Consider the following 27,874-nt stretch of genomic DNA (forward strand, 5'->3'; position numbering starts at 1 on the left):
TTATCACTCAGTGCCTTTTTATTGCCATTGGGTTTGTGACTGCTGATAGAGTGCCGGCTTGAGGAGCAACGGGTGGATAAAAACCGTGGCTGGGAAGTTCTTGTGAAGAGAGGGACCTGGCAGGAGCCAGGAGGACTCAGAACCTGACGAAGGTGGCGTCGATCTGCCGCACAGAGGGCAGGGCCAGCATGATCTTCCGCCTGTACTGGGGGTCCTTCTGCAGGGGGTTCCGCTCCAGGTACACCGTCTCCAGGCTCTTGGCCGCTTTCAGCTCATCGAGGTCGCTCCAGCTCTCAAGGAGATTGTCGTTCATCTGGAGGACACGCACACACATTAGGAAAGCCTCTAGGACAGGACAGCCCCGGGGCCTCCCGGCCCCACATCTGAGCAGGAGCCCACCGACGCGCTCCAGTCCTCCCCACTCAGAAGACAGCCTGGTGTCTTCCCCGGAGCCTCCTGGCACCTCCTGGCCGCCTTCCAGCAGCACTCCAAGGGGAACGCTCTTGCTCACGCCCAGAACTTGGGCCACATCACCAAACAGGGGCTAATCCAAGTTAAGATCAACAGAGAAAAGACAAAGCAACACCGCTTACAAGCCCCGCCCCACCTCTAGGCAGAGCGTTAAAGCAGGTTCCACTGTGCTTCCTACAGACCAACTTGATGGTTGTTCCCAAGGCCTGACTATGTGCTCTGACCCTAACACGGCCAGTAGGGCAGAGGCCACGCCAACTAAACGTCCATCTGTCCCGTAAGCTGCCTCTGGCCTGTCCCACTAGGGACACTGCTGGTGTCTGTGAGGGAAATGCCCCCCACCACTGATCTCCCACTGCCCACGTGACGTCCCCAGGATATAAAGCTGGACGAGGGGCTCCGAGGTCTGAGCTGTACTGCTCAAAGCAGTTAGGGTCCATCCTCCTGACCGCCATGGCCCACCTGGAGGGGGCCCGCCAGAGCTGGGCAGAGTTCTCTGACTTTTTAAACCACCGTCAAGACGAGGGCATGGCAGGCCTCTGGGTTCAGAGTACCCGTCACAGCGTGTGCCTCTGACCAGCTCAGTCCACACCTGTCCTGTGGATGGTCACGGGGGGCAGGGCAGGGGGCTCAGGGAGGTGAGCCGCCCTGGTTTCTACCAGTTCCCAAAGAATACAGCAGAGGAACAAGTGAAAACAGATGGCAGAAGGGCCTCTGAAGGCAAGATGCACTAAGCGCCTGGCTGAAGGTGGGGGCGAGGGCTCAGGACGGGTACGCGTGTGAGGTGCTGTGTGGCACGCATTCAGCAACCAGCTCCCAGAGAAATCAAAAAGCCCTGACTTGACTGCCTGCCAATTCCTGTGGTGTAAATACCCCGCCATGGCTGATTTCACGCTACCGACATCGGGTCCCTGACCGCAGAGCTGGGATGAGGCGCACAGCTCCGACGAGCGAGGGCAAGTGGGCTCCAGCCTGTCACTGCTCACAAGGGTTTTGGATGACAGGAACTTTAAATGAGGGGCAAGCGGAAGAGCTGCCGGGAGCGCATGCATCATTACCAGCTTCGCGCCTGCCGGTCTGATCCCCCAGGTCCGGTTGTGCCCGTTCTAGAAACACGCTTGGAGAGATGGCGGCCCCGGGCCCCCCACGCACAGAGGCAGAGAGCAGGGGCGTGCCTCCCGAAGGACAGGGTGCAGACCTGTCCTCTGTGAACCTATAGTGGCGGAGGGTTTGGTGTCTTACCACTACTTGTTCTTTTTTTTTTTTTTTAAGATTTTATTTATTTATTTACTTGAGAGAGAGAGAGAGAGAGAGAGAGAGAAACAGCATGAGAGGGGATAGGGTCAGAGGGAGAAGCAGGCTCTCCGCCAAGCTGGGAGCCCGATGTGGGACTCGATCCCAGGACTCCGGGATCATGACCTGAGCCGAAGGCAGTCGCTTAATCAACTGAGCCACCCAGTCGCCCACCACTACTTGTTCTTAAGCATAGATCACATTTTCCTATTCGCACATCTAGTGATTTTGGATCAAACACTAGACACTATGGATAATATGTTATAGAGACTGGATTCTTTGAAAAGGGTTGATTTTCTGTTCTAACAAGCAACTTAATTGCTGGCTGATCACCTTTGGGCTGTGTGGGTTTGGTGTCACACACCTTGTCAGGGCCCCTCTAACTTGGTGGGGACTAGCCTCCAAACCCCACCTCCTCTGGAGATAGTCTTGAAGCCTGACTTCAGACTTTATTAGGGTGGGTTTAAGTAGGTCAAATCTGAGCCTGTGGTCCTTACCCTCAGGAAAGGCCTTTCTGGAGTCTAGCTGGATGCCAAGAGTGTTGGTAAGATCCTTCTACTTGGGCAGGACTGAGCCGCCCTGCGTCCCCAGTGGTACTACTGGGTGAGCCTTGAGGGGGGGCCTTGTGCCCAGACTGCTCAGCCCTCAGCCATGGACTGACAGGGGATCCCCACATGGACCTCTGGGGCCCCTTCTCTGCACAGCTACCCCCTCTCCAGGGCCGTGTCTCACCATAAACTTCAATCTCTGCTTCTTCAGCTCAACCGAGCTGCCACGCTCTCCTGGGGACGCAGCCTCTGCACTGCCCAAGCAGAGCCAAACCATCTTGGCGCTTCTCACGGCCAGAGGCTAGCCTGTGAGCAGTTCCACGGCCACGGCCAGATGACTGTCTTTATTAACTTCCTGCGATGACACACACTTCCAGACCCAGCTGTACAAGGAGCCTTATTTTCACAGAACTTCTTGGGGGCCTCATGTGCCACCAGAACCCAGGTCTTAGCCCTTGTGGAGGGACTGAGGACTGTGTCACGAGGGCCCTGACGCCGAGAAGGCACTCTGCTGCCAGCCTGAGCGAGCGCCTCCCCCGGGAAGGGACAGTGGAGGGTAACTCTTTTTTTTTTTTTTTAAAGATTTTATTTATTTATTTGACAGAGAGATAGCGAGAGCAGGAACACAAGCAGGGGGAGTGGGAGAGGGAGAAGCAGGCTTCCCGCCGAGCAGGGAGCCCGATGTGGGACTCGATCCCAGGACCCTGGGATCATGACCTGAGCCGAAGGCAGACGCTTAACGACTGAGCCACCCAGGCGCCCCCGGAGGGTAACTCTTTACGGACAGATTCTTAAGTGTTATTCTGTTAAGCCTAAGTCTAACCACTCGTACAACTTGCGTGGCTCACGTGGCCAAGTGCCACGTGAGACGCCGTGGCTGCGCTGTCAAGGCCAGTTGAGAGAGAGTGCACTGAAGGGGAGAATCACTAAATGGCGCCTGGGCCTTAAAACACGCAAAATGTATATTCATTTAACAAAACCATCAGCAGGGCACTGTTTAGAAGGAAGAAGTATTTTTGTGGCATCGTCTGCTTAGAGACATCTCCCTGCCATCACCGCGGCGGACTCTGGTGTGGAGCGCCCGGGGCCTCTTCTGTTTCATATAGCTTCACTCCCGTCTGCCACAGCACAAGCTTCCGTCTCACACTGCGGGCCCGTCACCCGTCCGCGGCGCGGCTCGCTTTACAAACCCCAGATCCCAGCACTTCGGATGAGCTGCAGCCTGGCCTCAGGGCGGTTTTCTCCAAGATTCAGGGAGTGCCGAACTGGAACTTTTACGCGGCCGGTGCAACACTGTAACAGCGTCTTTGATACAGTAACTTCTAGAGAGTCTTATCTTTGTATCTTTCCAAAGTGGAACACAAAACCATTCACTTGCATTGTTTCCATACACATTCCAGGGTCTCCTGAGCCCCCGGCGGGGCAACGGTATTATGCTCATGGAGGGAAAACTGATCGCCTTCCTATTTTTCCTTTTAAGTTCTTCACGACGGGATATAAAGCAGCAGGGCTTGGGTGGGCCCCTTCCCTTCCTAGAGTATCTCCCCAGAAGGGACAATTTTTAGCCTCTTTTAATCTAGAACATTTCCCACACTCTGTAGCATAATTCCAGTAGTGGATTCAGGCAACGCTCGTCCTTGGAGAGCCAGATGTCTGCCGTGTGTCACAGAATATTTGACGTTTTCCCAGCAGACTGCCCGTGGTTATCAGGACCCAAACTTCACAGGATATATTTCCCCACCTTACGATGGTTTTTTGGCTGATATTTAGATAGAAAACATGCACTTAATTTTCCCCAAACTCAGTAACATCTTAAAAACAGAGGTGTAGGAGAATTCTCAAGATACATTTCATACACCACTGGTAGAATACCGAAATCACTCATTTTTTGAAAATCCGTAGGACATTTCAACAAGGGGACATGTGCTTTGTATGCTGCTGGCATCAGAAGAGGTGTCTGTGACTTCAGAGAACGGCAGGGACTCCGGAGAGAGCCAGAAAGGGCCTCCATGATAGAGGCCAGCCTTCTCACAGCCCCGTCACGCAGGCAAAACCCTGCTGCTTCTGCTGTACTTGTCGGTGAGACCCGCACACGCTCCCGGGCAGGGTCACACGTGGGCACGGATGCCAGGACCTCAGGCGCGGGGGACATGCTGTTGATTACCTCCCGTGGCTTCTACTGAGATCTTTTTCTCCTTGTCACGGGTCACATTATTCTGCTTCTTTGCACACTGAATACTGTGGAGGCTACATGACTTAGAGTCGGAGTTTTGTTGTCCTTTAAAAAGTGGTGTTCCGGCAGAGCCTAAGTCCTGTGGAGGCTTGGTCACCGGCTCTGGGAGAGTGTTTATCCGCCCCTGATGGGCGGCTGTGCCGGGCTGTTGATGGGGTCTCTGGGGTGTTTGGCATCATCCCTCCGCTCCGGCAGGTCGAATGCCAGAGCCTCCACGTGCTGTATGGCGTCTGGAATCTCTACCTGGCCTCGAGTTCCCGCGGCTGTCTGCTGCTGGGACACACGAGCAGCAGTCTCCCTGCTGCACACCTGCCCAGAACATTTCAGCTCCCAGGAGCCCCAGCTCCGATTTCTGCCTCCTTTGTCCAGGGACACAGCCGCTGTGTCTGTGCCCACTTGTCTGTGGAAAGTGCCCCGAGCTGAGGGCCAGGGTGTGACCATGGTGCTCGCCCCGAGCCAACAGCCTGCAGACAGCTGCTACCTACGCTTGGCCGTGTCTGTAGCTGTTCATGCTGACAGGATAGGCCAATGGCCCTACTTCCATGCCTAAAACTACCTCCAAATCCAAATTCAAAATGACAGGTTACACTTGTTTGTATCTGTATCTATTTTCTTGTATATGGAGTGTTAGGATCTGACTCACGTTAGTATACTTATTTATCCTGTAACATATTTAAAATAGTTTCAAAATGATAATACCAACGTTGGCACGAATAAAACTAGCGAGTGACATGCAAGATCTTTCTTCTGGGAGTTATTTTACAAAGGCCACAGTCAGAGCTCTGTTTCCTATGTCACTTAAATAATTCTTTCCTTTGTGTGGTTGTTGTACTAATTTGAAATATAGCTGGTCATTTGTTTCAGTCCGTTTGGAATTGTAAATTAAAAACATTTAGAAAACCAAACTATGGGGCGCCTGGGTGGCTCAGTTGGTTAAGCAACTGCCTTCGGCTCAGGTCATGATCCTGGAGTCCCGGGATCGAGTCCCGCATCGGGCTCCCTGCTCGGCGGGGAGTCTGCTTCTCCCTCTGCCCTTCCCCCCTCTCATGCTCTCTCTCTCTAATAAATAAAATAAATAAATCTTAAAAAAAAAAAAAAAAAGAAAACCAAACTATGCGAACAGATGCATTCAGAGAAGTCGCCCTCCACCTTCCCTCTCAGGCCCCATAGGAGACCATTTATGCAGGTTAACGCTTCCCGTGTTTCTCTTTGCAGGAATGAAGGAAAGAGGTATCTGTTCTTGCTTATCATTTTCTATACATGTCCACATGATCTCTTACTCTGGACAGCACACTGCATGTTTGGGGCCTGTCCACGCAGATTTCTGGGAGCCGTGATGATCTGGCGAAGGAGAGACTATCAAGGGAGCTCCCAACTCCGCCGCTCTTCCTGCTTGGCCTCACAAACCTCCCTGCCTGGGACCTTCGCCTCTCCCTCTGGAGGTCACCAATTTCTGCTGATTCACCACTGGCGTTTCTCTTGAACTCATTCCCCTTTTCTGACCCTGCTGTGGCCGCCTCGGGCCAGGTCCACTCATGCGGCCATAGCGGCCGGCGAGGCAGCGGGGAGGGTCCCGGGCCTCCGAGGGCCTCCGTGGTCCTACCAGCATGAAGCATACTTTAGCAGCCACATGCTCACCTCCTCAGCTATCACTGAAATACTCCTGCTTCTCCTTTTCCTCTGGGCATAAAAATGCTCATTGCTGAGAAGTGGGAAATACAGCAAAGTATTTAAAAAAAGGTAAGAATCACGCCCAGTCTCGCCACCCGAGGAAGACCACTGTCGATCTTCTGCTCTGGGAGCCCGTCTACCTCAGTAGGGAGGGGCTGGCCTAAGTTTTCCCTCTTGTTCTCTTGGAATATACTTTTCTACACATTTGTTTTTCACTTAGCAAAGAAGTACATGCTTGTTATGGAAAACTTGGGAGGAACCAAAGAGTATGAAGAGAAACAGGAAAACCAGCTGCACATTTACAATCCAGAGACAAGGGCTTCTCGTTTCTGCGTCCACACTTCTAGTCCTTTCTCTGCTCATGTGTGTCCACAGGCACCGAGTTCAACAACATCTCAATCTCCCCCAAAATACTTTGCATATTCCTTTTTCATCAACACTATATTATGAGCATTTTTCTGTAATTAAATCTCCTTTACAAACATCATTTGAAGGCCTTGTTTCATAGCAGCATATTTCATCATACGGATATATCATAATTTATTTATTATTCCCTAAGGTGAAAAAACTGTATGAATAATACAAACCTAAAGTTTCAGAAGAAAATCTGGGTGATTGTTTTTATAAGCTTTGGGTTTATAATCTTTTCTAAACTGGACACCAAACACAGAAGAACAAGGAAAAGACAGATTTGTCTTTCTTCTTTCTAATCTGATCTTTTTCTTTTTTACAATAAACAGATAGACTTTATCATTAGAAAATACAACTAAGCTGTTGCCATTGTAAAACAACAAATCCTGATAGTTACGTATTTTGTACATAAATCTTTGAATTTCTCATCATTTTGTTAGGGTCTCGAGGCCCTGAAGACTGCACAGGCCCCGTGTGCTGACGCGAGTCCCGCCAGCGTATCCAGGGGGCACTTGCCGCAGCACAGACCACATTCCGGCAAAGGCTCTGCCAGCCTGAAGCCCAAACGCCACAGCTCACTGTTTTAGTGTATTTTAAAAATTAACGAAATAGAAAATGTTTTATGCATTTACAAGCAACTGTTACTTCTTACTCCGTGACTTGCCTGTTCATGCTCTACCCCATTTTTTTTTAGGATTTTATTTATTTTAGAGAGAGACTGAGCAAGCGAGTGAGCACAAGCGGGGTGAAGGGCAGAGGCAGACAGAGAATCCAAGTACACTTTCTGCCGAGTGTGGAGCCCGCGTGGGGCTCGATCCCACAACCTGTGAGATCAGGACCTGAGCTGAAATCACGAGTTGGACGCTTAACCAACTGAGCCACCTGGGTGCCTCTCTACCCTCCTGTTTTCCTGTGGCACCTCTGGATGAGCTGTGTTTAATATATGGATATTAACCTTTAGCTCACATATTTGCACAAGCATGTTTTCCAATGGTATCTACAGTTGGTCTCTGTCCAACTAACCAACTTCCCCTCCGAAGTTCCTTTCTCTCACTCAGCCTCTTGTGTGCAGGGCACTGTTCTAGGGGCCGGGATGTAAGAGTGAGCAAATAGATTCCTCTGCCCTCATGAAGCTTATGCACTGCACTAGGTGAGTGAGATAGAAAAATGAAAGTAAGTAAAGAGACAGGACTTCTACTTCAAGGGAGGAAGTAATTGGAGCTGGACTTGCCTTTCTGTAATAAGCTAGAAAATAGGACAAAGCACATGAAACCGCGGTTTGCGTATGTCGGACAACGGGCAACACAGGACAGGGACTCCCGAGAGCAGGAAAACAAGGAAGGGGAGCTCTGTGCCCACATGGCCTTCTGCCTGGAGGCCCTCTGTGGACCACAGGGGAGCCCAAGCACAGCCTGCTGGCCACTCTGAGTTGAGGCAGGGCTTGTAGTTTGGGGAGGCAGAAATAGCTGGAGTTCTTGGAGAGGAGTGAGCTATGTAGGGAAAAAGCTTCAGAGGTGCACCTACTGTCCCCTGGAATCTCAGACTGAAAGCTGAGTGTGGATCGGCCCAGGAGCAGCCACCACAGGCCAGGAGCTGGACAAGGCCCGAGCTCATGCAGGGAAAGGACATGTTCGTGCTCCCACCAACCAGAGGCAGAGACCTCACTAAATGCCCGGGGCATTCACTAGATGCCCAGGATGGATCACAGCCTAGAAACAGAGCAGAGAAGGCTTCGAGGACAGGCTTCTTAGACTCACACTGATAAAGCTGCAAACAAGTCTCAAAAGGATCAAGGGGTGACTCAACCGTCTGCCAGATAAAAAGTCCAATACACTTTAAAGGAAAACAACAAAAATCCAGAGAGTCAATAACTGAACATCTCTCTCTCTCTCTCTTTTAAGATATTTTATTTTTATGTAATCTCTAAGCTCAACATGGGGCTTGAACTCACAACTCTGAGATGAGAGTCTCATGCTCTCATGACTGAGCCAGTCAAGCATCCCCAATAACTTACCATCCTAATGGCCAATAGCAAATACAAAAATTACGAGCCATGTGAAAAAGAAAGGCTTTAAGGGAAACACACACATAAGGAGAGAAACAGAATCTACAAAAAGAGAACCAAATTTTTTTTAGAGTTGAAAAATACAACATCTGAGAGAGAAAGTTGAGTACATGAGCTTAACAGCACATGAACACTGCAGAAGAGAAGATCATGACGTCTCCGACACAGGAGCAGAAGTCATACAAACGGGAGCACGCAACATAAAAGCTGGCAGCCCCGCTGCCAAGCGCTGGACAACATACGCGTCACTGGGAGTTTTAGGAAGAAACTGGGGGAAGAAGGGGCAGAAAAATTTTTTGAGGAAATTATTTTCAAAAGTTTTCTGCATTTGACTTTGAAAACTATATATTCATAGACCCAAAAAGCTCAATAGCACATGACATGCAAGTGGCAAGAAAGACAAGTGATAAAAAGAACATAAAATAGCAGCTGGAGGGAGAAAGACGCATTGCACACAAGGGAACAAGGACAAAAATGACGAACCACTTCCTATCAGAAACAGCTCGAACCGGGGCCCCCGGGGCGAGTTCACAGTGATGGAAGGCAGCCCCCAGCACGCTGTGCATCCGTACTGTCAAGAATGAAAGCAAAGCAAAGAGGCTTCTCCAGAGCAATCAAAGCTGGAAGAACAGGCTCACAGCATGCTGCACAATAAAAATGCTAAAATTCTTCAGGTGGGAGGGAAACGCTACAGTGCAAACTATACAGAACACTAAAACACGCCAGAAATGGTAAAACAGGTGGGTTTTCTTGTTACTAAATTTCCTTTGGAGTGCCTGCGGGGCTGAGTCCATTAAGCATCTGACTCTTGGTTTTGGCTCAGGTCATGATCTCAGGGTCGTGAGATCGAGCCCCGGGTCAGGCTCCGCACTGAGCGTGGAGCCTGCCTGGGATTCTCCCTCTCCCTTTGCCCTTCCCCACCCACGTGCACGCTCTCTAAAAAAAAAAAAAAATTTAATTTCCTTAAAAGATAACTGATACAGTGACATATCATGGGGTTTATAACCTATTAAAAGTAAAACATAAGCCAATATTAGCTGCTGGAGAGGAAAGGAAGCGTGCTCCTGGAAGGGCCTTACGTTATATGTGATGTGCTGTAATATTACTTGAAGGCAGACTGCGGTTAGTTAAAAATATACTTTGTGATTCCTAGAATAGTCACTAAAAGTCAAACACACAGATATAAGCAAATATGTCAACAGTGGAAATAAAATGGACTATCCCCAAAATAACACCGTTTTTCCCAATCTAAAAAGAAGGCAGGAAAAGAGAGATAAAGGAACAAATAAAAAACAAATAGCAAGATGGCAGATTTAAACCCAACCATGACACAGACTGCAAGTAAATGTAATTGTATTAAATATAAGTAGGATAAATGCCTCGCTTGAAGGCAGAGATGGGTCAGACTAGATAAAAAAAGTGAAACTCCTATGTTGTTTTAGAGAGATACATTCTACTTATTATGAATGAAGACAGGTTGAGTAACTGGATGGAAAAAGATACCCATGGAAACAGTAATCAGGAGAAAGAGAGTGGCCAGATTAACACAGAGAGGTAGACCTCACAACAAAAACAGAGGGCAGTGAAGAAAAGGGACGTTCCATATGATGAAAAGATAACGCTTCAAGAAGACACTACAATTCTACATGTCTATGCAACTAATAAAAACCTTCAAAATACAAGAAGCAAAAGCTGATGGAGCTGACAGGAGAAAGCAAATCCACAGGTATGGACGGGATATTTCAACAACCTTCTGTTGGTAATTGGCAGAACAAACAGAACATCAATAAACACAGAATTTGGGTGATTAAAAGTTTATGAGGACTGGCTTCCCATTTCTCCTTCAGAGACTAGCTAACAGCTAAGCACACCCCATATGAGTACAGAAGGGTTTGAGAGCTCCTGGTTTGCAACCTCCCCTCCTGGAACGCACAATCCCGCCTGCTTCACAGGGTTGCTATGATCAGGAGATCAGAAGACAGAGCTCCAGCTTCGAGCAACTGCCAGCCTGCCCGCCTCCCTGATGGCCGGGGTGCCCCACCGGGCCCTACCTGTGGTCTCAGCACCCCATGTCCCATACTCTTGTCCCTTGGCAGGGCACGGAGAAGGAATCACATGTTTCAGAAACATGGCTTCAGGATCAGCTGGTGTCCCTGTCACCCAGGCCCTCTGCCACTGGGTTCCTCATTTGTCATTGGGTTCCTCTGTGTGGTTCCCTGGCCTCTTCAGAGCCAAACCCCTTTTCTCTGATCCAAGCAGCCTATCCCCAGCTGCACCTTCCTGCAGGGGTGGGCTGCACACTAGACCCACTGGGCTTACGGTGGCTCGCTGGTGCCCCTGGCCTGAGACCCTTTTCTTTCCTACCTCTCTAATTCTGGGTCTGGTGTCCCCAGATCTGCTGTGGCATCACAACTGGACACTACCTAAGACCCAGTGCTATTAATGAGGGGCTGGGACATGTTCATGAGAAAAGAAGACCATACAGGATGTGAGCAGGGTCAACAGCATGGCTAGACGAGGACAGATCCCGCCTTAGATTCAGCATGAATCCTGGTCAGACTGAGCACATCCAGGACAACACTCAGCTCATAGCATCACAGGGTCAGAGTGTGCAGGGATCCCTGCGGGGCCACCAGCCTGGGGACGGGCAGCACACACGCCTATGGGATCTGATGTGGAGGGTCTCAGTTCAGGGATCATTCTGCAATGCCTTTAGTGGAGTCAAGAAGTTAAGACTTCCTTCATTCTGTTTCTCTTCCTGTTGCTTCTTATTGGCTCTGTGATACGACTCCCCAAAACCACACATCAGAGAAGACTCGGCGGAGCCCAGGACGGACTGCACAAACCCAGCCGACTTCTCCTGTGGGGCATGTCCACACTGAACGCACGAGCTCCCGGCCAAGCTCCCGGTTTGGCAATTCCAGGGTCTCCCATGTGGAGTAACGTGGGGCCTGAGATTTTGCTCCTGGGTGACGCCGACGCACAAAGCCAACACGCAACTCCGAGACGGTGCCCGCCCCCCTCACCCTCCTGGGGGCTCCCGGCCGGCGCCCCCGCCCTCGCTCACGGCACCCCGCTCCGAGGCACCATTTCAACAGAAGCAACATCCACCCCAGCATGTATCCACTTACCCAGAATTCCTGCAGCTCTGTTAGATGGCTGATGTTCTCAATCTTTTTGATTCTATTTGATGCAATGTCCAACATCGTGAGTTTGTTCTAAAATAAGGAGATAAGATTTTTCCTGAATTACCCCAGTTCAACGACGACTGTGTGACCACGCACATGGTGTCGGGGGCCAAGCTGAGAGCTGTGGGGCAAGCACCCTCTCCACCCTCGTGGCACAGGAGTGTGCTATCAGGATGGCGATGCAGGCCCCCCCAGCCATTTCACTCACACGCAGAACCCTCACAGCCACCGCACGGAACGCTCATCACCACTGGCACCTGAGGCTCCCAGCCCCGGACTCCCGGACCCCTGTGCACCAGGGTCCCCATCCTGGTGAGATGCGTGGTCCCGGAAGAGCGGAGTGACACCTCCCTGGGAGCAGGGCAGGCCTGGGGCTCAGGGCGCGGGGGGGGGGCGGTGCTCCATTGTGTGGGGGCTTCTGGGTGGGCTCTGAAGGAGTGACACTTGTAGCCACATCTATTCAGTCTATCTTCAGGACATGCACAATACCTCAAAAATAATCCTCAAAACAGTATTTTTGTCTTCACTTAAGAGATGAGGAGCCCAGGGCTCGCCAAGGGAGGAAACCGCCCAGGTATGAGCAGAGGTGGCAGAGGGGCACTGGTGGCCCCAGCCCGTGCTCCCGGAGGACACCCTTCTTCTGGGAAGAGGCCACCAGGAGGAAGGGGCAGAGAGGAAAGCCCAGGTGCTGAGGGAGAGCGGGTCGAGTGCCGGCCTGGGATTTACGGCTGATAGAAGAGAGCAGAAGGAGTGCTCGGCCCTACTGAGGACAGTGTCCGGAGCGACTGAGCACCCTCTGTAGGCCAGACGCTATGTCCCCTGCTTCTAGCGTGTGCCCCACCATCCCCTTCCTAAGAACGCTCAGCAGACACTGTCAGCTGAGCCTGGGGAGTAATTTTTTAAAGCTCGGTTTCAAGATTTAACAGAGTTGAATAACACTGTAGTAAAAATGAAGTCTGTTAAAGCTTGCATTGCTTGCTGAACCAGGTCTAATCAAACCAAACGACAAATTTTTCTAAAATCAAAAGGGAGGGGCGCCTGGGTGGCTCCGTCGTTAAGCGTCTGCCTTCGGCTCAGGTCATGATCCCAGGGTCCTGGGATCGAGCCCCACATCGGGCTCCCTGCTCAGCTGGAAGCCTGCTTCTCCCTCTCCCACTCCCCCTGCTTGTGTTCCCTCTCTCACTGTGTCTCTGTCAAATAAATAATTAAAATCTTAAAAAAAAAAAGGGAAACATTTAGAAGTTGGTTGACAGCCACTGATAAGTGTTCATCCCTTCTTGTCTACCCATTTCTGACTGTAGATCCCTTCTTACATTTTCTGCTGCATTTGTGGGATTCTGATTTCAGATCCTCCTAAGTTTTAAGGGAAAGTTAAAAATTGTCTCAATAAAATAAAAACAAATCCATGAACACACGCATCAGCCCGCAGGCAGCACCGTGCTGACTCAGAAGGGCTCTGGCCCTGGTCTCTGACTCCTTGAGGGTCCGCCCCTGCCTGTCCTCTCTGCCCCCGCAATGTCACCCAGCAAGAGCGCTGGCCAGTCACCCTCCAGGAAGCCACAGGGTCCATGCCGTGTCACGTGGCAGCTGGGTGAGGAGCTCCTTGAGTAGCTTGTGTGGGGCCTGTCGTGCGCGCTCAGATTGCCGTGTGAGAGTGCTGCGTGACAGGAGCCCCCCGCCTGGGTGGCTGGCGGGGCTGCAGCCAACAGGGACTTCGGGGAACTCAGCAGGAGAGGGCGGGCAGCAGGCAGTGCCAGGCTGGGGCCGCCACCGCAGCGATCTCCAGCCCCCTGAGCCCATCCCGCGGTGCTTGGTGTCATCGGGTGAGCGTGCTTCCATCATGGTGTGGGCCCCGTGCGAAGGCTCAGCACCGGGGACATTGTGGCTGACAGGACTGGTCCTGGGTCTCTGAGCACGGGGACTCAGTTACGTGCTCGACACGGTCTTGTTTCTTTGGGGGGAGCTGGACAGTGTTTTGAAAGCTCATCCAAAAGCAAACCAGTAGAGAATTGCTTCAAAAAAAAGAGGAGGAACCGGGCGGGGCGGGGAGCAAGCACAGCAGACAGGCGTCCAGCGCGCAGTGACACGTTGCAGACGACTGTGCGTGCGGGGAGGAAGCCGCGGTGGGCGGCGGCGGGGAGGGAAGGTGGTGTCGCCAGTGGTGCTGGGACAGGGGATTTGCCACTTGGGAAAAACAAACATTTACCATTTACTTCCTTACCTCCCAGAACAAAAATAAATTCCAGATCAATTAAGAGAGAAAACTTAAATGGACGTTTGATCTCCAATTGAACGAAGCCCTGAGGAGACTGTCACTTTGGACCAATGATAAATGTTCTAGTAACATAATTACCTTTAAAGCCACAACTGCCTTTTTCCTTTTTTTTTTCTGTTTTGTTCAGAGGCCCAACAATGACCTGGAGTTGAACCCAGACCCCAGTGTAGCACGGCTACCGGAAAATTCTACACTCTCGCTTCTTTCCCATTTGCTGGGGACCTGCGCTCAGTTGCCTCTGCTGCAGACACTACCCTCCCCCCACCCGGGGGGGCATGGGGCGGGGGCACCCACAGCTTGCCATGGGCGCGGGCCCCTCAGGCTGGACACCCTGTGTGCACGCCCTGCCAGCTGCGCTCTCAGGGCCTCCGCGGAGTCCGGCCTCTCACAACCCTGCCTCCACCCACCGCTCTGCGCCGCCCAAGTGCGCCCGGCAGGTACGCCAGTCTGGTTAGCTCTCAATCGGACTGCAAGTGAAGGAAGGCGACTACACTTACCACGGGCCAATTCTCACTCCTCGAAAATTCTAGGTAGTGGTAAAATGAAATTCAGAATGTGGTTTTTCCTCTAAAACATTACTAACGGTGACTAGACCCAGGGGCTGAGGCACAGAGGCCAAATCAGCCTCTACTAAGACTGAAGTGCTAGGTTTACAATAACCAAAGTAACCATGTGGTTACCTTTGCTGGCAATAAACAAAACAGAAAAAAAAAACCCCAGTAAAATTGAATGAGAAAAAGTCTTTTATTTGTCTTGAGTACTGCAGGGAGGAAAAGTAGGCTTGCCCACAGGCAGCTGAGCGCCGCCCGCCCGCCCCACTCAGCGCATCTAAGACTGTCCTGTGCAGGGCAGGAGCAGGGCTATCCCTGGGAGGTGGACAGGCCCTTCTCATCCCTGCGAGGGCGGCTGAAAAGCAGGGAGGAGGAGGAGGAATGTGCGGGGACTCAGTTCAAAGCTGAGGTCCCATGGCCCCTGTGGTCTGGAAAGCGGTGGGGCAGGAAGTGCAGTGGGCAGGATGGGGAGGGAGGGAGAGCCGCCGACACCTGTCAGCCCTCTGCAGGCTGGGACACCTGGGGAAAGGCCGTGGTGCTGCTGCGGACTGCACAGTGCACCCTGCCCCGGAGGTCCCGGTGCTGACCGCAGCGTGGAGCACCAGCACCACACGCCTTCGCGGGGAGAGGGAAGACTGCACGAGCTTCATGTGCATCCCAGTGTGCGCGGGGACGGTCTCGACCATAAACCTCGAGAGGCAATGAGTCTTCTTCAGACCAGGCCTAACCCGCACCGCCCCGGCCAGACGCACAGATGTCTTACATTGTTCTCTAGGCCCTCGATGACCTCGATGCCGTTGTGGCTCAGGTACAGCTCTCGAAGGTTCACCAGGCTCTGCAGACCCTCCATCTTGGTCAGCCGGTTGCTCTGCGAGAGGGAGGGCCAACAGCCGTCAGAACAGCACGGGGGGTGGGGGGGAGACAAAATGGCTTTTAGGGGAGGATACCTCTTGTCTAGAAGAGGCCTAACACTAGCCCTGCACTCCCAGTGTGCTGGAATGGAACTTGCTGGAGACAGAGGTCCAGATACCGAGTCTGCTGCACTGGCTAGAATGCATGTGTGAGGGTTAGAGGCTTTTAGATAAAGAACACTTCCTTAGATGTGCTTAGGGAAGGTCTACCCCCATAACTCAGCAATTCAAAAATGTCAAATCCACTGAATATTTTAAAATAAATTACTTCTTACTTCTTTTAATATATGTTGTAACTCAGACTATACAGTCCTTTTTAAATAAAGAGTCTGCATAATGTCTGCTTTATGAAAGGCACAAGTGATTTGGGGAGATCTGCCCACCCAGGACATGCCACCACACCTTGCCTCAAGGGCCTGGCTCCACTCATCTGCCTCCAGCACAAAAGGTAGCGTGAACCCAGGCATACTCAGGTGCTTGCCCATTCGCAAACACAGGGCTCTGCTCTCCATGAGGGTGTGGAAGCTTCCACCACCGAGCCAGACACTTCAGGAGCCTTAGCACAAGCTCAACCCTCTTAAGACAACCCTGTGGCTAGAAACCACCCAGGGAAGGAAATTTTATGTGTATGGACATGTAAGTCTCTGAAACCTGACATTTCAATTGCTCCCTGCTGGTGAAGGGAGCACTGATCCTGGACACGGGGAAAGACAAACATGCAGGGTGTTGGGCAGTCCCGCCCCAACTGGGGCGTGGCCAGATGGGCATGAAGGCAGGTCGGTACCTGCATACTGAGCACTGTCAAGTTGGTAAGTGCATCCAGGTTCTGAAGTTTAGTGATCTTGTTTTTCCCCAAAAACAAACTCTCCAGACTGGTTAATGTGTCAATATTTTCAATTGCCTGTGAAAAAGACAGGGTAGTAGTTAACACTGTGTGGCCCACCCGCTAGACCAGGGTAGGCGGGGGCCTGGGCGAGGAGACACAGCTATTCGGACCGCAGCCCTGGGATGTGGGCCAGTTACTTGTCCACTCTGGAAATTCTCCAGTAAAATCTCACTTAAAAGGTGGATAGTCCAAGGCCTTGTCTCCTGGGCTCATCCCCAACCCTCACAGAGCTCGAGGTCAGGGGACATCCACAGATGAGCAGTCCCCCACCGAGTGCTAAAGTTCTGAGTAGACACGTTATCATGTAATTCCACGTAGGGTTTGTTAAAATGCATTCCAAGAGCCTAGGTCTCCCCAGAAGCAGCTCTGACCTCAGGATGCCACCCAGGATTCCTGGGAACAGGCGCCCCCATTCCATGGCTCTCTGTCCCCCGTCTCAGGGATCCACCCTCCCTCCTTGCCAGGATCCTGTGCTCCTCTAGTCAGCTGTCAATGCCAGTGCCAGGCGGAGAGCAGGGGGTCTAGGACACGCTGACTCAACCTGCTTCCCTCCTGAGTTTGCTGCTGCCTCTCAGCAAGCTGTCAGCTTTTGCAGCACACACCGACCCACCAGCAGGTGCCGAAGGCAGGTGCATCCCACCTTGCACATCACAGCAGGATTGAGGATTCAGGGGGAGGGCATCCTTAACTGCTATTAGCTACCCTGATTTGTGATGAACCACCTTCCTCCTAGAAACACTGCAGAGAGAGACACTTGATAAAATGCCGGCGACATCTGGGCCACTCTTCACTCTCTAGTTTTAAATGTGCTACTTTGCTACGGGGGCCATGTGACTGCTCACAACTATCCCGAGAGGCCCTCCTGGGTTTGCATCCTGCCCAGCTGTCAAGGGCCAAGCTGGCTGATTACAGGGTGCTGTGAACAATCAACAGCCAGATGGAGGCTGTTTGTACCACAGAAGTAGGGGAAGAACTGCTTGGACAACTGGCTTCACTGGGATGTCAGGTGGGCATCGAGTGGTCTTCTGGCTAGCAGATATCCTCCTTACTGTCCTGCTGACCCTTCCTCCTCTCTGCTGGCAAACCGCCGTCGCCTCTCCCCCCACCCCAATGTCAGTCCTTCTGTGACCCTGTCTGTTTCCCACCATGGGTTCTGCCCGGCAGCTATCGTCAGATGGGTAAAGGACTGCTCCTATGGACACCAAACCTCTTTCCCAAAGCCTCTTCTGTCTACTCTGCCCAACACTCCCAGAGGTCGGGTCGGACAGAGCGTGGCAGGATGTGAGGCTGCCGGGGGCGTATCCCAATTGTACGAAGGTGTCCGGGGAGGATGGGCCAACCATACACCAAGATGCACCATGCTTCCTGCGGCCCCCGTGTGGAGGTCAGGTTTCTACAAGCCACCACTCTGCTGTGTCTGGGATACTGGCATCTCCGAGAGGCTCACCAAAGAACACAACCCTCAGCACACGGAAAACCAAAGCGCTTCCCTCGGGCAGAATGAAACTGGGGTGCTTTGCTAAGGTTTAGGTTGTGATCTGGATGAAGAGCAAGTAAAATTTACGTGCAGAAAAAGGGCTAGACCACAGAGTTTGAGCACATGTTCTTATTAACAATGACCTGCAGTTAGCATTCTCTTCCTGGAAAATAAAATCACACCACAGGAACACCTAGCCAAGCACACACCTAGCGCCCATCACCACCAGTCCCAGAGGCCAGGCCCCTGGCCACGTACCCGCACCTACCCGGATGCGGTTGGACCCCAGCTCCAGCATCTGCAGCTGGTGTAAGTTGCTTATGTTCTCAATTTTACTGATTTTATTGTTAACCAAGAAGAGCTTCTTCAGTTGCGTCAGCTTTTCAACTCCTTCAATGTTTCTCAGCAGATTGAAAGAAATATCTAGAATCCTGAGAATAAGCAAAAACATTTCATTTTTAAATGAGCACAGGTGGCATGGAGCTCAAAATGCAACTAAGCTGGAGGCAGCCCCCCCACCAGGTGGGCCACACACCACCCCAGCCGCCCGCCGGGCTCTCGGCATTGCATCGAGGATGGAAATCGTGCTGGCCCCAGACCGGACCCATCAATGCCACCCACGGAGCCAGGCGCTGGGCAGGACCCTGTGGCAGAGGTGGCCTCCCAGGGCTGAGAGCAGGGGCCCAGGGTTGGTTCTGGGCAGACTGAACAAGCCCCTCAGTCGTCCCCCAGACTCATGACTCACTCCAGCTGTGTTAGCGCCTCCAGATTCTCAATCTTCTTGATTTGGTTGTCATAAAGATCCAGCTCTCGCAGACTCTGTAACTCCTCCAGATTTTCAATGCATTTAATTAAATTTTGACGGAGGCAGAGAGTCTGAGGGATGAAAAAGGACAGTTGACACAGGCAATGGGGAGGCCATGAGATGCCAGCTGTGTTACGGGACCGGCCTTCCGGGGCAGGGGAGGAGGTTCTCATCCTCCTGTTGTCTCCTAGAAATGTGCTGGCCTTGGAGAGGATGGGTAGACACCCAAAGGGAGGCTGGAGGCAGGCCTCGCACTGAGCAGACCTCAGTGGTGAGGGAGGCATTGGTCAGGGTTGGGGGTGTGTGCGGTTTCCCAGCAGAGCAAACTGCTAGTGGGCTCAATTTTTAACAAATTTAACTGCAGCGAGGTAAGGACTACACAGTCCGGGTTGTGCTTAACTATAGGCAGGCTCGGCACTGGCTCATCGGCTGGCCTCGGGAAGCGCCCACTGGCCTCCTGGACTGCGCTGTAAACCCCACCATGTTTAGGATAAAAAGTGCCGATAGCAGCTCAGGACACAGGCCAGCAGCTTCTGCAGAACCGACCCTCAGTTGTCGGGGGGATGGGCTCTGGGGTGTCAGCATCCCCTCCAAAGGAAGGACAGAGTCGCCCTCACCTTCACTTTCTTCAGCACCTCGAAGCCCTCAATCTTCCCAATGCGGTAGTGATTCAGATCAACATCCTGAAATGAAGAAGAAATCCAGCTGCAGAGAAGCATCTGAAGACCTGCTTCCTGGAGCAGGAGTGGAGGGGGGCCAGCGAGGTGGGTGCAGGGGAGGGTGAGGAGACACCAGTGAGCCTGTAGACAGGCGACAGTGACACAGAGGATAGCTGCAAGATGCTCGTTGGCAGTTTGACATAAAAATGAACAGTGCGTAAAGCCTCTCGCCCCATAGCCCCCTGAGCACAAACACAGGCCTAGGCGCCCGCCGTCAACTGCAGGCTTGGGGTGGGGGCTGCGGGTGGGGCACCAAGGTGATGCTTCCTGGTGGTCTCCTGCCTGCCTGGAGCTGCCAGTGTTCAGTGCGCGTCAGATGCTGGGGAGGTCGAGGCCCTGCCACTGACAAAGTAATCACCCGACCCACTCGTGTCACTTAGGTGACAAGGGCGGTTCATCGGCCACCCAACCCTCTGGTTACACAGGGCTGGGGTTTTAGTCACTGGTTTTAGAAACAAGCAGGACACAAGGAGTCTGACCCAACCAAGCAGGGCTCAGATGACCTCGCTTAGGAAATCACTTACTAATCTGGCACCTCCGTAAAAGATACCCTTACAGTCAGAGTGGTCCATCACCATGCCCCCGTGGCTGCGTCCAGCAGGTAGCATTACCTCTGCATCTCTGTCCAGGTTGATGGTTTCCATATCCACAGGCAGCTCTTGTCCTTCTGAAAAAATGAGAAGGAAAAACAAAGCCCATTCAGAGCCTTAGTGTCTGTGGCACTGGGACTTGGGCTGCCTGGCTCAGCGCTGAGTCACACACAGCAGAAGCCACGGGGCGGCACACGGAGGCTCCGGATGGTGCGGCAGGGTTAACGCCCTGCTCGTCACGGTCACTTTTCAAGCGTTCAGATGTTCCTGAACTCGGCTCCTGGCAAAGGTCTCCAAACTTCCATCTGTGCCACTGAACTTGCCAGGAAAGGAAATGTAGCCTGAAGCTGTTTGCAGGAAGGAGGGGGTTGGCCGATGGAGCCTCAGGTGAGCCCAGTCAGCGGTAGGGGATCCGCCCAGAGCTGCCCAGCTGGCAGCGGCCTGCCCTCTCCTTTCTTGTCTGTGGCAATCAATCAGACCATCTGAATATAGCTCCCGCTGGGCATGTCAGATGTTTTAGGATGTGCCTTTTATTGCTTTGGAAAGTGGCCTCGTTGTCTATAAACACTTATCTTTGCAAAGAGGAAACCAAAACAAAGCACAGCTCGACAGAGGGACTGGAGAGCCCTGACCGATTTAAACACACTTCTCCACTGGAGGAACGAGCTAATCCCAGCAGAGGCCCCCCGCCCCAGTGCCGGGGGAGAGCTGTGAGATGCGCTCAGGCTGTGGAGCTAACGGCCTGGAATCAGTTGCTTCCTGGCCTTCGTTTCCCCTAAGCTGACGGAAGTGTGCGTGTCTAAAAACAGCTCAATGCTTTAAAAAAGTGTAACAGTGATTCTTGGATTTCATCAACTGTCTGACAATTTCTCCCCTCAGTCTGCTTGTATTAGGATCTGAAAAAGGCCATATATTGTGACTGGATGACATTTCTCTAATGTCCCTTTTGGCTCTCCGAGGAAACTGGGCCGCCTGGCTTGCCACGCTTCTGGGGAGCGTGTGGTTGCTGCTCTCCTGGAAACCGGCTGTCCCCACGGCTACTTTTGCCTGGCTCCTACTGCTACCCCTCCCCTACAGCAAAGCTGCATCTGCTTCTGCTGTGGAACGGGCCTACGGCCCTCAGACCTCACGCTCCCGGCACCTCCCGACGACAGGGGTCCGCTCTGTCTGCTGGCCAGCCTGGCCCCTCGACTGGAGGCTGTAGAGGGGTGCACTTAACAGCGGACGGACCAGCTTAACAAAGCAGCACTGGCTGGCGCTGGCTGAATTCAGTCTCCTCACTACACCTTCTCCATAACAATCAACAATGGCTAGTCAACAAAATATGTCATTTACTCTAGTTTATTTACTAGAATTATTTGCTCTAACTTTACAAGATATCAACCAACCTAGGAATGAAATAAAAGGAGTTGGGGAAAACCAAGAGATATACCCAAATTACTCCTCACCCCCAGACACACAAGTGCAAGGTCCATGAAGTCTGGAAGCTGCGATGAGAGGCAGCACAATGAAGGCAGGTGTCCAGGCGAGCCAGCGTCCAAACCAGGACACCGTGAGAGTGCGAGCAGCATTGCAGTCACGCACGGCCGGGGGGCAGAAACCAGGCCTGGGCTCCTTAGCACGGGGGGTCACACAGCTTAATGTGGTCGTGTCTGTAACGTGCCCGGCACTCAGGGCAGGCCCCTCAAAACAACAGCTTAACCTCTGCAACAGCTGCCAGCCTAGAATGTTTCCCCAAATGTACATGTATTCATCTTTTTCTTTTTTTTTTTTAAAATAAGTTACGGAAAATAAGTGAAAGGTAACAGTTGACACGTTTGAATTTTATTTGAATTTAGGACTTAAATAAATACAGGTGGGAGCAGAGCGAGTCCTGGTTTCTCTCAAGGACTTATAAAACTGCATATTTCCAGAGTGCTTTTTTTTTTTTTTTAAGATTTTATTTATTTATTTAAGAGACAGCACGCGCAGGAGCAGGGGGAAGGGGCAGAGGGAGAAGCAGGCTTCCCGCGGAGCAGGGAGCCCAATGTGGGACTCGATCCCAGGACCCTGGGATCATGACCTGAGCCGAAGGCAGCGGCATACCGACTGAGCCATCCAGGCGCCCACCCCACCCCCCACTTTAAGATTTTTCCAGGGTGCTTTTAATCAGCTAGTAGTCTGAAAGAACGCTGGATTTGGACAAGCTGGGTTTAAGTCCAGCTGCTCTACTTTGTCACCGTGAGCCCCCGGGTGAGCCACCGGGAGCCCGCGCTCACCACCCAGGGAGAGAAATCCCCAGGACAGGGCCCCACCAACTCTCCAGTCCTCCAAAAGTGCTGGATGTTCAGATGGGAGAGCAGGTGACGCTCCCACCTGCTTGGTCTTTCCGTGACTCAGTTAGACATAACGAAAGCTTTCCTCCATCACTCCCGTGTACTTATTCCACCCACGCTGCTTCCAGAATATCGACTCTGGAGCTCCAAAGTAAACGTGGCTGATACTTTGTGGTAATCTCCCTTTGCCTTAAAATTAGGTTGCCATAGTTACCAATCATCTTCACTGGCACAGAGCACAATGTTATTTTAAAAATTAGTTTTGTTTTTTTAGAATTTGTGGGTTTTATTACCATAAGGGTACAGCATGACTATTACTACCTTAAAAGTCCATACATTGTGTATAAATCTAGACAATGCAGAAGGTACATCCTCTCAAACCTGTTATTCAGAGACCTTCAACTGCAGTTTGATGTTAGTTAAAACTTTAAAGTAGGTTAAAACTTACAAATAATTAATAATTCTAACAATAAAACTTTAACATGCATACTGTTTGGAAATGTGCTGTTCTCACCTAATAATGTATCTTGGACATCTTTCTGTGTGTTCATATGCCCTCTCTCATTCTTTTCAATGTAAATCGATTTTTCTAACCAAACCAATAAAGATCATGGTTGGGGAGGGTGAAAAACCACCATTATGGACTGAGAACCTACTTTTCTCATCACTTTTTAATCTTACTTTAAAACTTACTTTTTAATCACTAAAACAATAGGAGGCTGCTGAGATATTTTCTGCATGAAACTATTTTCCTAACATCTTGGCAATTTAGAAGTCAATCCTCAGGCCTCTCATATGGTGAAGCACGACTTAGAAATGACTTCTCTAAAATACTAAAAGTGCTATTCTGAAATTGGTTTACATTGCTATGATAGGAAACAAAAGCACTGTCAGCGAAAAAAAAATTTTTTTTCCAAAACTCGCTTTCTGAATATATGGTTAATAAAACAATTTTCTGGGTCTGTTCCAGATGATACTCCAGTACTAATGTTATTAGTAGCATTTGCCTTCAGTGGAACTCAAAAAAAAAAAAAAAAAATGCATCCTGCTTGCAAGTGCCATAAACGAGTCAGCTCACGAAGGGGGTGCCTCGGCGGGCTCACTGCTCCGAGAGCACACGGCCACCAGCCCCCATTGGGCCTCTAGTGCTGCATCAGCAGATCAAGAGTCAGCCAAATGAATGTCCCTCTCGCATAGCAGTCCTCCCACTGCCCATAGCAGTCCTCCCACGGCCCTCTCCTCTCCACCACACAAGGTGGTGGGGTGGGGTGGGGTTGGGCAGATCATAGGCAACACGGCCGCACCCTCCCCCTTAGAGAGTTTAAGGCTCTTAACTCGGCCTGGTACCTTCTGGGTCCTCTTCCCCCTGCGCCTCTCCATCCTTTAGGCTGTGCTCACTGAGGTCCGCCACTATACCGCTGCTCTGCTTCTTCCCTTCCTCATCGCCAGACTCTTCAGATTCGACTCGCCTGTCAACTGAGCCCACACACATCAATAAGAATTCACAGCCACTTTATGTGACTCCCTGAAGAGCATTTAACAGACGGACATCCAGCTGTAAGTCAAAAAGACTTCATCGAGAAACATTTATTGAAGTCAGCTCAACAAACACGAGTGTCTTTCCTGTCTTGGGCACCACATGAGGTGTACAGTGGTGGGGACAACTTGTGTGGGGGAGGGCAGAGCAGGGAGGACACATGGGTACTAAGATGATTAACATACTCTTCCTGCCCTCAAGGAAATTGTGAAGAAATCCCAGGTGTTATAAAAGCCCTGGATCATTTGTGACCAAGCGTACTCATGAGTGACACAGTGAAGCACCTCCTGTGTGGCTCGCTTTTGGCCTGGACGTCCACGTAGAGGGGACCATTGTGACCCTTCCACCACATACCTTCATCCATGCTCCACTATCCATTTGGCCAAGAAAACCAGCCCAGTTCACAGGCCCACGTTCTGAAAGAAATCAAGACTAACTCAAATCAGACTGTGGGCAGAGGGGGGGCTGTAATGAAAAAGGAGGAGACAGCCAATAGTGCCAAATGCCCCAAATAAAGGTCACTGGTGCCACACATCTACACACTGCAATACCAGCTTTGAAAGGCTGGTAAATAAATATTTTTTGAATTAACAAATAAGGCAATGACTAAATATGGCAGACTGGTAAAAATTCTTTGGTAACACTGTCAAATAATTTTCCTTTTTCCAGCTTTTTTCATGATCTACCTCAGAAGGCTATCTCGAAGAGCTGAAACAGTAATAAGTTACTGGAAGTTATCAACAATACTGAAAGTATTTTCTTTCCTGACTGCAGTTTGTCCACAAAGGGGTGTGCTCTTTGAAGAAAGGAAGTTTTATTTCTTCTTTGTATCTCCTCCTGGGCTGAGAAAAGTAGCACCCAGGGAAGGAGTGCTGGATAAAACCAAGTCCTTATGAAATCCACCTCCCAAACCTCCAAATCCGTTCCTTCTTCCCCACCCTGGCAACTGCCTGGGCTCCTGTCTGGCCTCCTAACTGGTCTCTCTGTGGTTTTTCTGGTTCTGTCTAATCTGTTCTGCATTGCTAGAGAATCTGATGTGATTCTAAAATCCAAATCTGATCTTTGACTCCCAAAGTTCTTACTTTTATTTTTTTAAAGATTTTATTTATTTATTTGACAGAGAGAGAGAGAGAGAGAGGGAGAGACAGAGAGAGCACAAGCAGGGGGAGTGGCAGCAGGCAGAGTGAAAGGGAGAGGCAGACTCCTTGCTGAGCAAGAAGCCCAAAAGATGTGGGACTTGATCCCAGAACTCTGGAATCATGACCTGAGCCGAAGGCAGACGCTTAACTGACTGAGCCACCGAGGCGCCCCAACTCCAAAAGTTTTTGGAATGCCAGTCACTCCTGCTGAGATTTCGCCTTGCCCATAGAGACACAGGCTATTTGCTTTTCCAAGCCTCACTCTCCTCATATGTACAAGGGGGCTAGGATAGGACCCACAGCCCAGAGGTGCTATCAGAACTAAAGTAGAAAAGGCACAGAAGCAGTCAGCATGTGCATGATATGGAGTAAACACTTGGTAGTTAGTTATTACCAGGCACAGGGCACTCTGTGGTCAAGGCTAAGAGAGAGCAAATTCTACTGGGTGTGGTGTGGCTGTGACCAGGGTGGCAGGGACTGAGCTAACGAAGGGCAGTCAAAGTGAAATGTGGGACTCTATCCTGAAGGCAGCAGAGGGTCTGGAGCATGAGATAGTAGATCCAAATACAAGGCAACTTTGGGATACTGGGAACAATGGGCTGGTTCAAAGTATTGGCAGTGGGAATGGAAGAGGTATTGAAGACCTGTAGATATTAAGGATATAGAGGCATCAGATTAATTGGATGGGTGGGAGTGGGAGAGAGAGAATCACCTACATTTTGTATTTGCCATTTACCAAGACATGCAAACAGGTGAAGTGGAAGGAGTAGTTTGGGAGGAGGGGTGTCGAGGAGGGGGGATAGGAAGAGGTGCTTCCTTGCTTAAAAAAGATCCAAGACGGGCGCCTGGGTGGCTCAGTTGGTTAAGCGACTGCCTTCGGCTCAGGTCATGATCCTGGAGTCCCGGGATCGAGTCTCGCATTGGGCTCCCTGCTCGGCGGGGAGTCTGCTTCTCCCTCTGACCCTCCCCCCTCTCATGTGCTTGCTCTCTCTCATTCTCTCTCTCTCAAATAAATAAATAAAATCTTAAAAAAAAAAAAAAAAGATCCAAGACCCTTCACCAAGGTACTCCACGACCTTCTCTTGCCACCCTCCTCCAACAGGACTGTCACTCTTGGTCAAATGTTCTTCTAAACCACTTTCTTTCAGAGCACTTTGCTTTTGTCTTTCTTAAACTGAAATGATCTTTGATGTTTCTCCAACCTGGTGATTTGTAGTTATCCTTCAAGGTTCAGGTCAGAGCTGGATTTGGTTGGGCAGCCATCACTCCAAACACACCAGCTCTTCCTTCGCACCCCACCGCCCATCCTTCTTCCCTAGCACTTTACACATAAGACAGAGGCTTTCTTCTGGGGCTCTGTACCTACCCCCACCCACCCCCAACCAGCGGAGACCAAAAGCATGTAAGCACTCGAAGACATGACTGACTCTCCAGTTGGCGTGTGTGTGTAATTACAACCACATATGATATGCAAATGACTTTTTTCAACAAAACTAAAGAGTTGAATTTAGTCTTTTCGGAACTATGATAGCTTTGAAAGCAGGCTTCCGCTGTTTAATAATTCAATCTCTCGGCTCCTTTCCACCCCTTCCCCACAACCCATTCGCTTACGAGAGAACCCTTCTCCACCCCCACCATGTTCACCCATGAGCCGACTCGGGCAGGCCCCACGGCGCCCTGCGCCTCAGTTTCCCCGATAGCTGCCCGGGGGACAGACCCGGCGGGCCAGGCTCAGAGGTTCGGTGCGAGGCTCCCACCAGCCGGTGGACACCCGGGCAGCGGACCAGCGTCGTCAGTACCCACCCACACGCCCGCGCCGCTGCTGCCCCCCCGGCCTTGGGTTTGGCGCCTCCCGGCCGCCCGCGCTTTCCTGGCCACCGCAGCCTCCGCCCGGGGTCCCCGGGTCCCGGGCCGCCCCTGCCCCGCCGAGCCGGCTGGCAGCTCTCAGGGCGCGGCGGGGCCCAGGTCACGGCCAGAGGCGGGACGGCCCGTTTCTCTCAGGCAAGGCCGGTGCGGGCCGCCGCCCCCCAGCCCGCTGGGCCCTTGGGCCGCCGCCCCACGGAGCCGCTCACCCTCCATCATCTCCTGCGACTGTTGCTGGCCCGCGCCGCGTTCCGCCGCCATGTTGGCTGCTCTTCCCCTTTCCGGAATCTGTCGCCTCAGGCCCCTCAGCCAATCAGGGCTCCCGACTCAGTGCTGGCTCAGCCAATGGAATCCCACCCCAGGTTTGAACCCCGACGCGCCTGCGCAGCCTCAGCGCCTCATGGGAATTGTAGTTCACCCGAGAGGCCATGCGCTCCTCAGCCGCAGGAGTAGCCAGCCTCACCTCCTCGGGACAGGTAATCTGAGAGCACACCGGAGGCTTCTGGAGGCGAGGTGCGGGGAAGAAGACAGGGGCAGTCGGGGCCGCACGCACGGAACCGTGGCTGCAGGGGAGCGGAGAGAAGAATCTGGGAGATGCTGGGGGCACGTGGGCTCGTGGAGGGTCTCTGCGTAGGGCTGCAAAGAGGGGCCAGTCGAGTGCGTGCCGGCCCCTCCGGGCCTCAGCGGCTGCGTCTGTACACTGGCCGACTTGGTCCCGACGTCGCCGCGCGGACTTAGCCCGTGAGAAGGGACCGCCTCCAGTTAACGCTCAGCGCTGGGCGTCCGCGCTCATGCCGGGGTCGGAGCCGAGGCCAGGGGCCGGGGCACCGGGGCGCCAACTCCGTCCGCAGGTGCGGGGACAGCCTGTCGGGGTCCAGGACGTCGACCCGGTCCACTGCGGGCCGCAGCCTCCGTCGGCCCCTCGA

General features: G+C 51.9%; 2 protein-coding genes across 6 annotated transcripts in view; one reads left to right on the forward strand and one right to left on the reverse strand.

Annotated features, from left to right (window-relative positions):
* On the reverse strand, positions 1 to 27,316 carry PPP1R7 (protein phosphatase 1 regulatory subunit 7). 4 transcript variants are annotated; one of them, XM_081813223.1, is made up of 11 exons: positions 27,158 to 27,242; positions 24,301 to 24,362; positions 23,745 to 23,885; positions 20,116 to 20,171; positions 19,403 to 19,468; positions 18,726 to 18,856; positions 18,249 to 18,411; positions 16,402 to 16,518; positions 15,470 to 15,574; positions 11,824 to 11,910; positions 1 to 313 (listed from the first exon to the last, which is right to left on the reverse strand). In XM_081813223.1, exons 2-11 carry the CDS (start codon positions 24,308 to 24,310, stop codon positions 137 to 139), a joined length of 1,053 nt encoding a protein of 350 aa, XP_081669349.1. In that variant the 5' UTR covers positions 24,311 to 24,362; positions 27,158 to 27,242; the 3' UTR covers positions 1 to 136. The 4 variants fall into 4 exon arrangements, with proteins under 4 accessions (XP_081669349.1, XP_081669348.1, XP_081669347.1 ...); XM_081813222.1 differs by lacking the exon at positions 24,301 to 24,362 and having other exon boundaries at positions 23,757 to 23,885; positions 27,158 to 27,297; XM_081813221.1 differs by lacking the exon at positions 24,301 to 24,362 and having other exon boundaries at positions 27,158 to 27,297.
* PASK (PAS domain containing serine/threonine kinase) overlaps positions 27,299 to 27,874 on the forward strand; it is a 38,249-nt gene continuing 37,673 nt past the window's right edge. The window contains exon 1 of one of the 2 annotated variants that reach the window (XM_081813207.1): positions 27,299 to 27,424. In XM_081813207.1, coding sequence (XP_081669333.1) covers positions 27,377 to 27,424 — 48 coding nt within the window. In that variant the 5' untranslated portion in view covers positions 27,299 to 27,376. Of the gene's footprint in view, positions 27,462 to 27,874 lie in introns of both variants that reach the window. The other variant, XM_081813209.1, reaches the window with a different exon arrangement.

The sequence above is a fragment of the Leptonychotes weddellii genome, chromosome 3, assembly GCF_054177405.1.
Source record: "Leptonychotes weddellii isolate Sample4059 chromosome 3, ASM5417740v2, whole genome shotgun sequence".
Lineage (NCBI taxonomy): Eukaryota > Metazoa > Chordata > Mammalia > Carnivora > Phocidae > Leptonychotes > Leptonychotes weddellii.